General features: G+C 36.5%; 2 protein-coding genes and 1 pseudogene across 2 annotated transcripts; 2 read left to right on the top strand and 1 right to left on the bottom strand.

Annotated features, from left to right (window-relative positions):
* Positions 1-7,742: 7,742 nt before the first annotated feature.
* Positions 7,743-10,107, top strand: LOC120214079 (annotated as a pseudogene).
* Positions 10,108-12,018: 1,911 nt separating this feature from the next.
* LOC120214004 (josephin-like protein) lies at positions 12,019-12,426 on the top strand. The gene has a single exon (XM_039212017.1). The coding sequence runs from the start codon at positions 12,019-12,021 to the stop codon at positions 12,424-12,426; it is 408 nt and encodes a 135-aa protein (XP_039067948.1).
* Positions 12,427-12,836: 410 nt separating this feature from the next.
* Positions 12,837-15,906, bottom strand: LOC120214080 (putative tRNA (cytidine(32)/guanosine(34)-2'-O)-methyltransferase). The gene is made up of 10 exons (XM_039212072.1): positions 15,772-15,906; positions 15,590-15,683; positions 15,386-15,485; positions 15,076-15,184; positions 14,605-14,665; positions 14,440-14,492; positions 13,901-13,993; positions 13,741-13,804; positions 13,253-13,360; positions 12,837-13,167 (listed from the first exon to the last, which is right to left on the bottom strand). Exons 1-10 carry the CDS (start codon positions 15,796-15,798, stop codon positions 12,920-12,922), a joined length of 957 nt encoding a protein of 318 aa, XP_039068003.1. The 5' UTR covers positions 15,799-15,906; the 3' UTR covers positions 12,837-12,919.
* Between the last annotated feature and the right edge of the window lie 1,342 nt (positions 15,907-17,248).

The raw sequence follows: 17,248 nt of genomic DNA, 5'->3' as shown, positions 1-17,248 counted from the left end.
GGCAAACTATCCATTACAGAGGCTGACACCCACAGAGGCTGAGCTTGCCACTGATTAGTGGCAAGCTAGTAGGCGTTTTTTATGGGACGGATGATGAGCACCCCCTACTTCGAGAGCCATCACCTAATCGAGCCAATTCTACAGCTCAACACCGAGAGCCATCACCTGATTGAGCCGATTATACACCTCCACACCGAGAGCCATCACCTATTCCATCACATCATCGAGCCTCTTCTTCACCATCACCTCATGATAGGCGACCGGAAAAGATGCCACGACATTTATCTCCCCGTTCTCCACCTCCACAGGATGAGTTAGGGGAGTTACGTGATGAGGTCAGTGCTTTGCGTGATGAGGTCGGTACTTTACATGACAACAATGGTGCATGGCGTGAGGAGGTACGGTCTTTACGTGATGAGGTAGATGTTTTACGCGATGAAAATGGTGCTTTACGTGGTGAGGTATCTACTTTACGTGGTGAGATATCTACTTTACGTGATGAGGTAGCCGCTCTACGTGAGATTGTTTTATCGTTGCAGAATGAGGTTCATACTCTACGCAATGAGGTAAGTTTGTTTAATACTATACTAGAAATGCAAATAACCTTTTTTGGCATTATTTATTTATTTATTGATTTATTTATTAATTTATTTTTAGCGGCCCGATAAGGTAGATCTTTATGTCGGGTTTTTCTTGCACGATGGGGTTCATGCATCAGACATCATGCACATGTCATTATGTCTTCTTTCACCCCAATAGTTCCAAGAATGCGTAAGAAGAAGCCTGATTCACCTGTCATCGTTCAAGAGGCCCCTCCTATCATTCAAAAGGCCCCTCCCATCGTTCAAGAGCCTCTCATCGTTCAAGAGGCCCCTCCCACCGTTCAAGAGCCCGATTCGCATGGCATACTATATCGACATATTGATAAACCCCCTCCCGTGCCCTGTATGATGGATCAGAGTTGGCTTTCGTATCAGTTACCGGACAGTACCATTCCTCAGCATGAGAGGAGAACACTACCGGACACAATTATGGATAATACCCTTTGGGCTAAGACCGCAGTTGATTTTTATCTATATGAGCGGAGCCAGGGGTGCTACGCTGACATATGCAAAATCGACGATGATATGCATTTGTTTCTTGAACAGTCTTGGTGGGGTGTTTTATTAGGGGTTGAAGAGAATGGCTATTTCGAATGGGGGGTAAGTCTTATATTCTTCTTATATTGCATTTTGATTATTTTTTTAAAAAATTTATTAAATTCACTAATATATGTATTTTTTTTTATAAAACAACATATTGATGTATGGGTGTCACGTCTTCTGATTATAAGAAAATTGAAGAAAATAAAAAAAGACGCGATGGACTATTATGCCTTCGTCTTTTCACGTAGCTTACTTGAAGGATCAGAGAGATGCTTCATATGCGTTGGGTAATAGAAAAGCTATCATTTATCCTACGTTGTGGGAGGTCGATAATGTTAGTATTTATTTTTGCATATTTAAAGGTGTTCATAAATTTTATTTGATGTACGCAATTGAATTATTATTTATGATTGCAGGTGTTTATCCCTGTTATGGAACGTCGTCATTGGCTTCTCGTCGAGCTTCAGCTCCCATCCCTGAAGACGATAATATATGACAGCATGTTGAATTACATACCATTATCTGATTTGAAAGATATTATTTGTAGGGGATGGAGCGCTCATTTGACTAAATACTTGGATGCGATTGATTATTGAACTAATTCAGGAAACAAGAAGCCAAATAAGTTAAAAGTAACAATGTTGAGAGACGAGACAGTGCCACAAAAAATGGCGAGAGCCATAGTGGATTGTGGTCCTCTAGTATGCATGTCCTTGGAACGTATGACGACATGAGGTAAACAGTTTCTACCTCCCACAGATAGAGATAGAGGTGTAGTAGGGTTGTGGTTTCGGCATTTTAAAGCTAGAGAGATATATGCCAGACGTTGCTTACCTGCATCCGCGTGCTGAAAGTGTGTATAAACAACAACCATTTGTTATTGGAAAGTTTGAGCAAGTGTTGTTAACATATATACTCTTTGTTGGTTTGAACATATTTGGTTAAGTACCTAGAATTCAATAATTTGTTGTTTGTTGGTTTTAGATGTGTAGAAAATCTCATGGCCATAACGTTTATGTAGGTTAATCCTGAAGTGAGCTACGTGAAATTGATGTATTTGGATGTAAGCTCCCTATTGTTATGAGCATTTGGATGTACTCTCTGGGCTAATTGTATCAATGTACTGCCAAATGTAAATAAGAATTGTTTTTTGTTTAATTGATTTGTTGTTTAATTTCAATCTGCATTATGTTGAAGGCAAAAAAGACCTGTTGAAGGTACACTTTCGCAAAGCGAAAGTCAATTCCACATTGCGATTTTCGCATTGCGATTGTTACGAAAGTCAAATTTGTGTTGCAATTTTCGCATTGCGAATTTTACTTTCATGTTTCAAATTTGACTTTCATAACGCGAATTTGACTTTCGCGTTGCGAATTTGACTTTTGCAACAATCGCAACGCAAAAATCGCAATGTGAATTTGACTTTCGTGTTGCGAATTAAAGGAAAACACCTTCAAAAAGATAACAGACAACAATCTGATAAGTGATAACAACTGAACAGATCATAGCAATGTTCAAATTCAAGTTAATAATGCATGTCTAACTGAAAATGTATGCATTCACACATAAAATACACATAATACAACGTTTGCATTTAAAAATCACCTAAGTTAATAAGTCCTAAAATGTGAAGCCGGTTGTGATTAGGATTTTGATTTTGATTGCGATTTTGATTTCCTTTTGTTTGGCACCATATGAGCTTTGGATTTTGATGAGGATCCATATTTTGGTAGAGGAAAAGATGATTGTGATGGCACTGGTGATCCACATGTCAACTTTGTATGACCACTTTCCTTGCACCGACTACATGTCGATATCCTCTTCTCTTCACCCTTAGACGGTATATGATCGTGATTTTTTAGTCGGCAAGGTAGCCTGCTATCCATGACTGGTGGCAAAACTGTTTGTAAGTCATCTGGTATATCCCACTCAGAAGGATGTGGAATAGGGTAGACAATCTTGACATAAGTCTGTCGATATACTTCTGTAGTGTAGCAATTCATAGTGTATGCGCTTGAATCATCTTGGTTTAGATGAAGAGCAACTTTTATAACATGGCCACACGGATAACCAGATGTTTGCCATTTCATACAACTGCACGTCTTTGCATTTTGATCGACAAGCCCATTTAAGTTATTATCCAATACTTTAAACAAAGTGTTTGAACATGGTTCAACTCTTCATGACGTTGACTTCACAACACGTTTCATTATCTTTTTTTCAGTCCATGGTGTAACACGACGTTCCAATGTTCCTGTAAACTTAAATAAATAATACTTAGTAAAATATATTAAATATGATAAGTTACGAATTTAAAGAAATAATACATGTATGGTTTCTTTTCTTGTAGTACCACTGTTGAATAGAGGCTTGAAAAAACTCCATTAACATAGTAATGGGTAATTTTCGAGAATAACGACTTAGAGCGTTGATTGATTCTGCAATATTAGACGTCATAAAACCATATCTTGCTCCAAGTTTATGTACTCTTGACCATCTTTCAAACCCGACATCTTCTAGTGTTTCAGCACATTGAGGCAAAACACGTCTTAAACAATTTATATGTTTATTAAAATATACTTCCTGATAAGCTTCTACAGCCTTCTAGTATGTCTATTTGTGATTTTTTATACCAGCTGACCTTGATTTTAGATTTCTGTACAAATGAACACCACAAAGTCCATGAAAAACATGTGGGAAACACCTTCTAACAACGTTGTCAATTGAGTTTGCCCTATCGGATATGATTGTCAGATTGCTAATAGGACCTATGCAATCCCTAAGATGTCCCATAAACCATGTCCATGAATCAGAGGTTTCATATTTTCCAACCCCGTAAGCTATTTACAGTATCCCATTGTTAGCATCCATGGCTATTGCTAATAAGTTTACTCCAAGATATCGACCTTTCAAATGTGCTCCGTCAATTATAATAACTGGGCGCATGCAAGTAATAAACGAACGAATCTACAAAATAATATACACAAGAAATATAATCATTTAAATGTGAAATGCATGTAACTAACAAAAATGAGTCAACAAAATTATATTGATTTACTAACCGCAGCACCAATGGCGATAAACAACAACTCAAAGCGTCCATCTCTATCTGTTTTGATATGAGTTACCGACCCAGTATTTTTTAGCTTTAAATTGTGACAATAAGCCGGCAGTTGGGCAAACAATGCTTCTGGCGACCCCCTCAACAATTCCAAGGCATAACATTTGGCTCTCCAAGCTTGAGAATATGAGATACTAATATTGAACCGAGCATTCATGTCAGTCATAATTTCATGTCCCCGATATACCCTGCTATTCAAAAATATTAACTCAACCAGAAAACCACCCAACACCTTTTTGTTTGCCTGCCTATGGTGAGGAAAAACTTGGGTTCTTGAACATGTATGTTTATCAATAAAAGTCCTAACTTGAAACATTTCGCAATCTTTTATCCTCTTTGCAATCATACTCCACGTACAGTTTTTGTCAATCATACACTTTGTTTCGAAACGATCTTTGCTTGATTTGTTAACTTTTAGTTGATAGCCATCTTCCACACATTTCGTATACAAAGATATCTTCAAGTCTTCCTTTGTATCAAAACAATCATCTTTCTTGATACGAATAACTTTTGTGTAACAATCAACTGCTATCTTTACCAACTCTTCTTTCGGTATCTGAAGTAATTCTGACATATTCCAGTTATACTCCCGTGGCATTTTCTTTTTTTTTCTTTTCTTCAGGGACTTCTTCTTCAGGGTTATATGAATTACAGAATGTATGTTCAACATGTTCATTCACAATCGTAACTTCCTCCTCATTATCATCAACAACATCTTCCTTGGCAGCGGCTGTTTCATCATCAAAATTCGGGTATTGGCCAATATCAAAATCATTACACGCATGGTCTGTTTCTTCTTCTGAAACATCATCAAAATCCGAGTATTGACCAAGATCAAAGCCCGGGTATTGACCAAGATCAAATTTCGAATACTGACTAGTACTCACAATTTTTTATGTTGGCTCATCATCGTCTAACTGGTCAATACGAAAACCGAAATTTGGTGCTGAAAGTTGATTGGGATTCGGATTAAGAAAAGGTTGTGGGTTTTGAGATTGTGTTTGGTATTAGAAATGTTGTGAAACAAAATTTTTCTTGGTGATGAAATTATGGTGGAACTATTAAATTTTGAGGTTGATAACAACGTTGTACATTGTGAGCACCATAAACTGGGGTTGAAGAACTTAGTTGATTACTACCCGCTACTGACCCAACTTCACTACTTCTAGGTTCAACAACATACAATGTAACATCATCTTATTGCGAAACACTAAAGTAAGCAATGAATCGTTCAACATCTTCATTGTCGTTTAACAAATAAACTTTACATTTTCTCTGATAAGATAGCCTAAATCCACTTAGAGGCTCTAAATTCAATTTCTTTGCAACACGTAACATTAGAGTTTCATAAGTTAACTTTTTTAATGACATTTTTAGTTGAAGATTAATGGTTAAAGGCATATATTGTAAAACACCATGAACATTCTCCCATGACCCTCTAAAACACAAATCTATCCAAACATGATCAACATTAGATGATTTCATTCTACAAATTGTAAATTAATTTACTGAACAAACGAGCTATAAACTAGATATCATCACTAACTTAGAGAAAAGCATACCTTTATTAAGTTGATAGTTGATAATTTGGGAGAGAAATCATTGAAAATTATATAGAAATAAAATTATGTAAAAAAATTAGAGATGGGGAAGGATGTCGTTGGATTTAGGAACGGATGTCGCCGGAGAGAGTGATAGATGGAGATGGAATGAGTTGCGATTTAGGGATTTAGGTTATGAGTTGTTGCTGCTGCGTAGTTTATATACCCAAACATTTGTGTTGCGAAAATAAAAGCTGTTGCGAATTCGAAAATCGAGTTGCGAAAACTAAATTCGTGTTGCGATTTAGAAAATCTTGTTGTGAAAAGGAAACTTGTGTTGCGAATTCAGAAATCGAGTTGCGAATTTGAAATTTCATGTTGCGAATTTGGAAATCGCGTTGTGAATTTGTTGATCATTTTTGCAAATCTAAAAAAAATTGGTTAAAAGCGTATATTATAAGATATTTTCGGTCACTAAAGTTATTTTCTCTATTATAAATCGAACAACTAGAACTAGGTTGTAATAGCATGGTTATCAAAACCGGACCGGACCGACCGGTTGAACCGGGGACCTGTCCGGTCCGATTATCTCACAAAAGCGGTCTAGCAATGAATCGGTTGAAAACCGGTAGAATCGGCTGAAAATCGGTAAAACCGAGGTGAACCGACTGAAAACTGGCAAAATTGGTTTGAACCGCCGGTTTAATTTTTACTTTTTTGTTTTAAAAAAAATTAAACCAAACGACGTCGTTTGTTCAACGAGCCAAGTCAAATTCGAGTATTGCTAAGCTCGACTCGAACTCGAAAACTTTAAAAGTAAGCTCAACTAGACTAAAAAATTCACGAGCTAAAAATTATCAAGTTCAACTCGAACTCGAAATATAATATTAAAACTTGAACTCGAAAAGGCTCGAACTCAAAAAAAATTAGAAGTTCGATTGAAGCCTAAAATTTGAGCTCAATTGAAGTGAAAGAATAGTCGCTCTTGCTCACCAAAAGGCTCCTTGATTTTGAATGTCAAATTACCTCTATTATTTATAAAGTAAGTTGGGATGCTCTTCTATGTTTCTTAGCCATGTGGATTGTTTTGTTCTCATATTTTTACTTTTTAAACTTTTGGGATGTTCTTCTATGTTTCTTAGCCATGTGAGATTTTTTTTTAAATAAACCAAATGACATCATTTGGTATGATTTTTTAGGCCCCAATTTTATTTTTTTGATTATAGTTATGTAATTATTTATTATTTAATATGTTTTACCTTAAATATTATGTTGTAGTCGATTTGAATCATTTTGTTTCACTTGATTTTATGGTTTTTAATTTATATATATTATGACTTGTGATTTTTATACCTTTTAATATTATAAACTTAAAAAAAGTGTTACATATATATTAATATTGCTTTGAATATTATGTAAAATTTAAAAAAATATTATTTTATATAAAATTCGATTCAACCACAGTTGAATCCAATTAAAACTAATACCTTCATCAGTTAAATGTCGGGTCTGATTTTAAAAACATTGTGTAATAGAAAGAACCAGACTTCGGTTAACAAACTTAACAGAGGCTGGATAACGTTATCGCCTTGTGAAAGAACATCCTAGGAAACTGGTTGTTTTCTGAATCCCGAAGTTATGGAGCAAGTCCCGAGAAAATCAGCAGCTTTTTCAAGCATAACAAGTTCAATAGCTCGAACTTTAACTTTTGATTTCATCAACCTGTTCCAAAGTTGTCTGTTCTCTTGCCACGTACGTTCCTCTCTGTTCATCATCTGTTTCTGTTCCAGTAAATTGTAAACATAAACTAATGGATTTTAGTGAGGAGACAGCACAAAGAAACAACCAACCACCACCAAACTACCCACCACCAAGTTGATGAACCCATTTCCCTATATAAACCCTTTCTCCTCTTCCATTTTCCTCAAGAAAGAAACTTTTTTTTCGAATTTCATCAATTACCATGCCTTCTTCTTTAGTTAATCTGGTTTCGAAGTGCATGATTTTCCCAGACCAGAAATCCCATGTCGGAACATTGAAGCTTCGGTTTCGGACATCCCCATGCTGTCTTGTCATTACATTCAAAAGGGAGTTTTGTTGACGGCTCCTCCTTTCTCCTTCGACGACCTTGTGGTCTTCCTTCAGCAAGCTCTTTCCACTACTCTCTCTTACTTCCCTCCTTTGGCCGGCCGGCTGATAACCGACCCCGAAGGCCACGTGCGCATCGACTGCAACGACGCCGGCATTGATTTCCTTGTGGTGAAATCCCCTACGCTTTCCGTCGGGAACATTTTGTGCCCCGGTGATGTCCCCGATTGCGTCAAGGAGTTCTTCACTTTTGACAAGACAATTAGTTATTCCGGCCATTTGAAGCCGTTAGCTGCGGTTCAGGTGACGGAGTTGGTCGATGGGGTTTTTATTGGGTGCTCGGTGAACCACGCCGTGACCGATGGGACTTCGTTCTGGCACTTTTTCAACACCTTCGCTGAGATCACTAAAGGAGCTTCGAAAATATCCAAGACCCCCGATTTCTGTCGTGAAACCGTATTTAATACTCAAGCCGTGCTTAAATTCCCTCCCGGTGGACCCACCGTTACTTTCTCCTTCGACGAACCGTTGAGGGAGAGGATCTTTCATTTCAGCAGGGAAGCGATTTTGAAGCTTAAATACAGAGCTAATTACGGTTGTTTGTTAACGAAACAAACGAATTCAGAAGTTTTAGGGAAGCTCAGCAACGACAACTGGAAATCAGTCAACAGTAATACCGAGATTTCATCTTTCCAATCCCTTTGCGCTCAGCTTTGGAGGTCGGTGACACGAGCGAGAAACTGGAGTCGACCAAAACTACGACATTTAGGATGGCGGTGAATTGCCGGCACAGGTTGGACCCAAAGCTCAATCAGTACTACTTCGGGAACGCGATTCAGAGTATTCCGAATTATGCTCCGGCGGGTGAATTGTTGGCTAATGACTTGAGCTGGGGCGCCAATCTGCTTCACAAAAGCGTGGTGGCGCACGATAACGAAACCGTACATCACGGAGTGGAGGAATGGGAGCGGCAGCCGAGGTTGTTTCCGTTGGGAAACGCCGACGGAGCTTCGATCACCATGGGAAGTTCGCCTCGGTTTCCGATGTATAACAATGATTTCGGATGGGGCAAACCTTTGGCGGTGAGGAGCGGTAGGGCCAACAAGTTTGACGGAAAAATCTCAGCTTTTCCCGGGAGGGAAGAAAACGGAAGCGTTGACTTGGAGGTTGTTTTGTCGCCGGAAACAATGGCGGGTCTCGAGAACGACGCCGAGATCATGCAGTACGTATCCGAGATGGAGTTAGTGAACTGAGTTTACACTTTGCCCGTGATGCAACTCACGAAGGAGAATAATTTAATTTTTTTTCTTTTTGAAATATCCTAGCAGTTAAACTGCAATCCAAATGACGTGGATGATGTTTGGACGGTTGTGATTTCATTTGGGTAAAAAATATAAGAGCTAAAACGGTAACGTTTTGGCTGCTTTTCCCGATAGTTGGTATGTTGCTATTGTAGGCGAAAGCTTCCCTTTCAACGTGACGATATTAATGGAAAGTTTTTCTTTCACTTTTCTTGTCAAAGTATGTTATTAATCCCTATCCTATGCATAGTTATGACTTTTGTCCCTATAATTTTAGATTTTTTTAATTGAAATATCATCCATAAAATAATTAATTACCGATAATGAATTAAAGATTATTTCTGAAATTAGTACTTATTTAGCAAAAGTAATTTCTATAGATACATGACAACAGCTTTTTTTTCTATATAAATTCAAACTATTAACACTAAATTTTGAAGTTAGTCCCTATACTATGCATAGTTATGGATTTTGTCCCTATATTTGTTATTTTAAAAAAAATATTTTTGACATATAATATTATTAAATTATTAATATATATATATATATATATATATATATATCTTCAACTTAACTTAATAAAATAATTATTAAATGAATTGAACTTAACAAATCTCATTGTTATTATTTAAAATCATGAATGAAAATTGAATTCTAAAATATAGAAATTAAAATGATTAAATTAAAAGAATCTATAAGTTGTTTATAATACAGGGAGTAATAGATAGTTTCAACCCACTCTTATTGCCCTGTATAAACACATTTATTTGTGAAATATGATTTTAAATGATCAAGTTGCCAAGTTATTGGATTGAATACTTTTAAGAAAGATTTGAGTGGCAGCATTTGTAAATCAGATTATGGGATTCTAGGACTTCCAGCAATGGAATTAAGTCAAATGAGTGTTCTTTAACCTCTGATGCTCCACCATTATTTATTGATAATAATATACTTTTAAGCTTCAGAGTCCCCATGGCTCTTTGATTCTAAGTTTTGGAGGAGAATCAAATGATAATATGCACGACCCTTACATGTCAATATTGAGCTTAACTTTTTTTTCTTCTTTTAGTTAATTCAATTAACTTTTATTTTTTTTATAAACACTGGTATATGATCTATTATTCGACCAATTCAGATCAAGTGTTGTAGAGATCTAATATGGAGACGATCTTTTAATTAAATTTGTTCCATTCATAAACGTTAGAATTCAAACTCTTATCATTACTTAAGATATCTAATGCATGTGATGTTCGAGGTCGATATCAAGTTTAATTCAACTAATTTGTTTGTAAAAAATTCCACTGGGCCAACCACAGCTCTTTTGAAGCAACTTGTCGGGGGTGATCCTAGTGAACGGGTCCATAATAAGAATCCATTTAATGGTTCCAAAACTAAGGTAATTGCATGGGTAAAATTGACCCAATACTATAAGCGGTTTAATTATTTAGTTAAGTATAATATCAATCAAATTATTTAGGGGTCAATATAATAAATTTTAATAAAAAAATATTATTTTATTAAAATTCATCACGTTGGTTTCCTCTATAGTATTTGTCGTATATCCTAAAATAATTTTAAAGATGACCAAATAAACTAAATTTTTTAACTCACTAACCTATTGGGTGAATTTCGGCCATTGGCTATTATATTATATAGCCCGTCATCTTCCACCCAACAGGGACAAGGTATTTATGAGTGAAAATAGGGAAACTTCAAGTGCTGAATCTGAGCCACAGGCACTGATGACAAATCGAAGCAAAGCATTTATGTGTTAGTGTCGTCATTTGTCTCCCAGGGACTATCAGCTCATGGTTCATATCACCTTGAAACTAATGGCAGGCATTTTCTTTATGGACATGAAATTCCAATGCTGATTTGAACTCCAATTATTGCTTTGAAATTGTCTTTCCAGTAATAGGAGCTCTAAAAAATCAGGCAAATAAAGACTGTGACTGGCTTTCGCTTTTATTATGCTCTGCAATCAAAGCAGCTTTATTAAACAATGAAGTCTTTGATGACTTGACCAGGAATGCAGTCCAATAGCGATGCAAAACTGAGATCTGGGACCAAAAATGCATCCTCAGGCTCAGGCTCAGGCTCAGCAGGCAAACATTGAATTGGGGTGCCTGGTTTTCCCTCATGTTCACGCCAAGCCACACTTGTACTAGCTTATATTCAAATAGATTCCCCCCTTCTCTTTCCTTTCATCTCTTCAAAGAGGGCCAATCGCGCTACCAATTTCATTTCCAGCAAAAAGAGAAGAAAAGAAAAGCAAGGTCCTAACGCCACCTCAAAAGCAACGCTCAGTGCTTGTCTCCCTGTGTTCCCTTTGCTCCTGCTACTACTCGCTCTTTATTCTTGACCAATGCCTGCAAAAAACACAGACCTTTTGTTCTCTCGTATAGGGCTAGTAATAGTGACATCCGGAGTCTGAGGGGGAGTTTTGGGTATCAATAATTAGTGGATTTAAACAGCAAATATACATCGGAATGCGCCAGATGCATGTGAAAAATTTGGAATGCTCTGTTGAAAAGAGGAGGGTTTTTTTTTTTGGTTTAGTCCATTGGATTAGTAATTAGTCCATTGAGGTCAACATCTATGAAAATTAATATGGCCACACCCAAAAATTAATTCCCCTGCCAATTACTCATTTCGATGACACAAATCCTTCCTATTCCTTGCCCATTTTCCTATTCAGCTTTCACTTCATAACACCACAATTCATCAATAAATACCCTCTAAAATCCTTACCAACTGCCCCTTCTTTGCATTACATTTCAGACATCCTTTTTCCTTTATTTTCTCCTTTCCTCGAGTCAAGCATGTCGAGAAGAACGAGCAAGCGAGTGAGTTTCGGCCCCGACGTCGGTGAAAAGCCGACAATGTTTCTCAAGCATGGAGGCAGCGGTACGACGACTACGACGAGAGGTAACAAAAGAAGGGTTGTCTTTGGGATTTTCATGTTCAGGGTTGTCAGAAGCTCAAGCTTTTCACCGGCAAGCATTTTGAGACATGTTGGAGCTAAAGTCGCCGGAGCTTTGCGGTTCGTATCCATTAGAGGGAACAACTCTTCTTCACGCAAGGTTTCTGCTTCCAAGCTGTCCAGGTCTCGGTCACTGGCGGAATCAGTTGAGTCTCATCGCGCTGAAGCTATTAAAGATTGCATCGAGTTCTTGAATTCTTCTTCATCTTTGTCGAGATCAAACTCGGTTTCTACATGTTCTTGCTAGCAGATTTGAGTAAAACATATGAAAATTAAAGGGGAAACAAAAGGGATTCGTTTAGTTTCCAACATTAGATGTAGAGAAACACATGCATATCTATTCATTAGATGATTGAGAAATCTCATGAACAAATTTATGACCATAAATTTTCCTGAAAACGGACCATTCAAATGAGAAAAATCAATGGGACCATAGGTGAAAGCTCAGCAAACTATCCCACTCGGTTTCTCATTTATTTCAGTTCTTTGAATCTAAACATTGTTCAATAAATTCTTATAGCTAATATGCCATGGGTTTAGTTCAATGATTAATGGTTAAAAACTAGAATATAAATTTTGAATTTGAATGAAATTCCTTACAAAATACAATGATCATTGTTTGAAACAAAGTATGACTCATAGTTTGAGGGACAGACAAGGAAACAACAAACCGAAAGTACACGGATAGTATAAAAATCAAGAACGGTAATCACTGTTTCTCCATTAATAACACCATTTTCTCAAGTCAGAAATCCGAAGGCGGATTTTTCAAGGTCTCGGATTCCATGACTGGAAGCTTTCTTCATTTCGAGAGCTCTTTTATAGGGAGGAGCAATGGGGGGCTGAACAGGATCCAAACTCTGGTAAGTTCCATCGGCAACTTTCGGTAGTGGATATGAACGGTCGGAGTCATATCCACTTAGATCCCCACAAGCTAAAAACGGTATATAAACCTTATTCGGGCCCTCTAACCATCCACTACTGCAATCTGACAAATGGATAAAGGAAATTGAATTATGTTCACAAATTCTCAAGTAGAGAATGGGATTCTTTGTAACCGGATGTCCACTTACCTAGATCATCTACACCTGAGGGACTGCCCACCATCTCCAAGAGGCGATGCAAGTCTTTCGGATTGAATCCTTCTGGAGGTGAATAATTCTCACAAACTGCAAATGCCTCTGTGATAGAAATAAGACTTGCATTAGCCACTTTCTGCTTAATGTCAAGTTGTTTAGAAATTGTTATGAATCAATAAATCCAAAGGCGGAAACGAAAGGAAGTAAACACGAAATATAACGCGTAATGTATAGCTGCCCCAGCTTATACAGAGCAATATAGAGCATTTCATAAGTTCCCATTGGAATGAATGAGCCAATGCCTCATATTCACTGAAGAAGAAAAACTATTTTGCTCCACAAACAATTTTAAAAAATTGTATGAAAGAAAAAGTTAGAAGATTCTAAGGATAATACAATCATTACATCAACATATATATGTAAAGTAAAAATGGTGAGTTGTCAAGGATTACTACATGTATGTCCATGCATGTTATCCTTACCTATGCTAGAGTTTCTGCTGCTTTTTGGTTTTGCAAAAGTCACTACAGGAAAGAATAATTTCAGCTGCAATGAAGAAGCAAAAGGAGTGGGTTACTGTAATAAGCTTTATATCTTACAAACTTGGATACTAAAATTGAGAGTATTTAGAATTTAATTTACCTGGCAGTACAGAAGACTTGTATCTTTTCCGCGAAATATTTTTGCAATAAATTTTCCACCTTGTCTAAGTATATGAGTAACAATTGTTAAACCCTGGATTAATAACAAAACCATATAAGCCGACTGCCAAATTTGGGGGAAAAAGACAGCAAGAATAAGATGCAAAATGCAGTATAACCATATTATTTAAGTTTCACAAATAGCAATATTTGATAAAACCTGGCTGGCAAATTTTCCATATCCAAGGAAAACTGCTTTGATCCCCTACCAGAAGGTTTTCTGCTAATGAATCTATATTCAACATCATTCTGTTCTAGTTTTCTTTCTCAATCAAAGCATTGGATTTCTAAATTCTGATAGGGAACCCGGAATTCCTTCTAGCGATTGTTTTATTATTTTTATGGATTCCATCATTAACTGATTCGGACTAAATAATACATTATCTCAATTCCATCCATGCACATCACACCCAGAATTATTCAAAAACTGAGTTTCACGTTATAGAAGCAGATCAACATAAGAGGAATTAGAACACTTACTGCGAGTATGAGTTGGGACTGAACAAATTCATCCATGTCATGAAGACCAGTAACTGCAAATCCAGAGAGAATAAAGCAAACTTAAGAAGCATAAGGGGGAAAAACAGTAACAGCTACAATGCTGAAGGCCGTAAGCTAAGTTAGAAACCGTAAATATTGTTGTACCATCAGGAGCACCATCACACACAACGAGGTCAGCCTTACAGCCATCAAAATGTCTAATTACCTGCAAATTACTCAAATAAACAAGAAATGGTATTGATGGCACATACACAACTACGCAAGCTAAATAAACATAAGGTAAAACAATTTAAACCATGGCTCCAAGAAGAAAATCATGTACGTCCACCATTCACATTTTCTAACACCCTCATGATAATAAGAACAAGCACAGACATCATATATTATAAAAGTGGATCAAGGATTCCATTTATCATGTAACTATCAACATATTATTGAATCTAAGTGGAAAGCTAATAATTACGGTTCAACATCAAAACAACATGCAAACACTCCACTGAAGTAAACAAAATTTACATTCAAGGATTTTCCTAATGTGAACATCCAAAACTTCTAATTATCATAAACTAGAAGACGGATTAAAAACAATTCAATTAAACAAAATGAAATCCTCACCACTTCAGCAGTCCGGGCATTAGTTATGTCGCCCTGCACTTGGATTACACCTTCAATTGGAGCCATTGGCTGCAGATCGATGGCGACAATAAGAGGAAGCTCACCATCCCTGCAAATTATGATAAAGTTAAGGTAAAAGGTACCAGCAAAACAATATTTTTAAGGCACAAAAGAATGAGCAGGCAAGACCAAACTACAAGGTGTATGCTTTTGCAAATCTCCTTAGTCCTAGGCAAAGAAATGGACTCTGAACGCATGAACTAGGGAAATGAACACACACACACGCACAAAAAACAGAAAAATAACTTACTTTGAAGCAGGCGACTGCTTAGCAGGGAGATACAATTTGCGGCTCAAAACCTGACTCCAGCTACCTGGTGCAGCACATAAGTCTACCACGCGCTTTACTCCTACAAATAAGATCAAATCAAATCAGAATCAGAATCAAATCAAATCAATGGATGCAATGATCTATGTTAGTATGTATGCATATACATATATTTGAGAAACTGACCTTGAAAGATGTTGAATTCTTCGTCAATCTGGAGAAGTTTAAAAGCACTTCGAGCACGCCAACCTTCTTCTTTCGCTTTCCGATAGTAAATATCCTGAAGGTCAAACAGTTCATCCTTGTTACATAAGTTGCAAAACCACCCAAAATCCCAACAAAGAAATTAAAACCCTAAAAAAACTCACCCTCTTATCCCTGGAAGCTTTTCCCATTATTATCCAATCCAAGTGCGCGGAGGAGTATGGCTGTTTCCAAGCTGTTGCTTTAAAACCCTGCCGCCGAGGTCGAGGGTTTTACAGTAAAACGGGGTTACCGGACAATCAAGAAGAAAATTGGGGCTGAACGCTAAAGGCGAAGACTACGTACCCATAAGAAGATAATTGGGCCGTGAAAGAAAATTTGATCCAATGGACTTGGTTTCTTCTTCAATCTCATTCATTTCTTATTGTGGTAATTTTAAATGCTTCAAGTTCAACCCCATGAAACATATTCAAAATACCATGTACTCTTTGGTTCAAAAAAGAGTTCCATTCATAAACTCTGAAGGCTACCTTACTTTCCAAGTAAAAGTACCTTAAATTTCACTCTACAACTCTCAGTTTGATGTAAGTAATATGAAAAAGAGTGTCCCTAAGGCGGAATGTCCTTAAATGTTGGTACAAAATTTGATGGGCGTCCTTTATGTACTTTTCTTCTTCTTTTTTAGTAATTATAATCAATTATCCAAAAATATAGTTCTAGAGATAATTCATATATAGTAAACCTTGAATCAATATGAACAAATGTGAGCTGAAATTCATACCTACATAAATTTATGCATGATCATAATTGAATCTAAGACCTTAAGAACCAAGTCACTTTAATGGCCTCTTAACTCTAAATTTTCAAGATAGACCATTTGACAATAAATGTTCAATCACGTTGTTGGAGTCGTTGATGGTTGAACCCGTGACCTTTAGGAACAATAATTATTCTTATAACCATCCAGCTCAGTTGGTAGAGCACAAGGTTCTTAACCTTGAGGTCGTGGGATCGAGTCCCACGGAGGGCATTTCATAATTCGGAGGTCTCTTACGGAAGCTGCTCTCAATCTGGTGTTGGGGGTAACCTACTATCTTACCTTCCCCTTACCCCATATATATGAGAAAAAGGGACAACCATTTTTTGATTTGTGGACATACATCTTTTTTTTAAATACAATCTCGCTAAATGATTGAATTTAAGGTTTATACATATATGTTACAACCTCTTATCTAACTCATGTTTGCATTATCGCGAACATATGATATGTTATGTATATGTGGTGTGTTTCTTTTTAGGCATCAATTTTTTTTCCAGAATATTTTACCCCTTCAATTTTGAATTGAATATTTTATAATTTAAATTTTATTTTATTTTCGTTGACAATTGAATAATTTTTTATTTACAATTCAAATAAATTTTTAGTTAGAACTCAGAACTGATAAATTAAGGAGTATACATAAAAACTCATTTCAAATAAAAAAGGAAAAAGTTAAATTAAATATGATAAACTAGATCTACTAATTTATTTTTTAATGTTTAAACGTAACATATTAACTCAAGGAATAATTATTGTATGATTTAATTTGTTTTGAGAATATTTTAGAATTTTAATAAATTTTCTGGGAACTATATATATAG

Source organism: Hibiscus syriacus, unplaced genomic scaffold (assembly GCF_006381635.1).
Source record: "Hibiscus syriacus cultivar Baekdansim isolate YM2019G1 unplaced genomic scaffold, ASM638163v2 tig00110050_pilon, whole genome shotgun sequence".
Taxonomy (NCBI): Eukaryota; Viridiplantae; Streptophyta; class Magnoliopsida; order Malvales; family Malvaceae; genus Hibiscus; species Hibiscus syriacus.
The sequence above is the reverse complement of the archived record's forward strand: the minus strand, read 5'-3'. Positions and strand labels throughout refer to the sequence as shown.

Bases quoted from the DNA above. Each gene is read 5' to 3' on its own strand.
- LOC120214004 (XM_039212017.1), top strand. From the start codon at position 12,019: ATGTCGAGAAGAACGAGCAAGCGAGTGAGTTTCGGCCCCGACGTCGGT.
- LOC120214080 (XM_039212072.1), bottom strand. From the start codon at position 15,798: ATGGGAAAAGCTTCCAGGGATAAGAGG. The intron at 13,994-14,439 runs GTAAGTGTTCTA...TTATTAATCCAG, and splicing joins AGTCCCAACTCATACTCGCA to GGTTTAACAATTGTTACTCA. The intron at 13,805-13,900 runs GTAAATTAAATT...TCTTCATTGCAG, and splicing joins CAAGTCTTCTGTACTGCCAG to CTGAAATTATTCTTTCCTGT.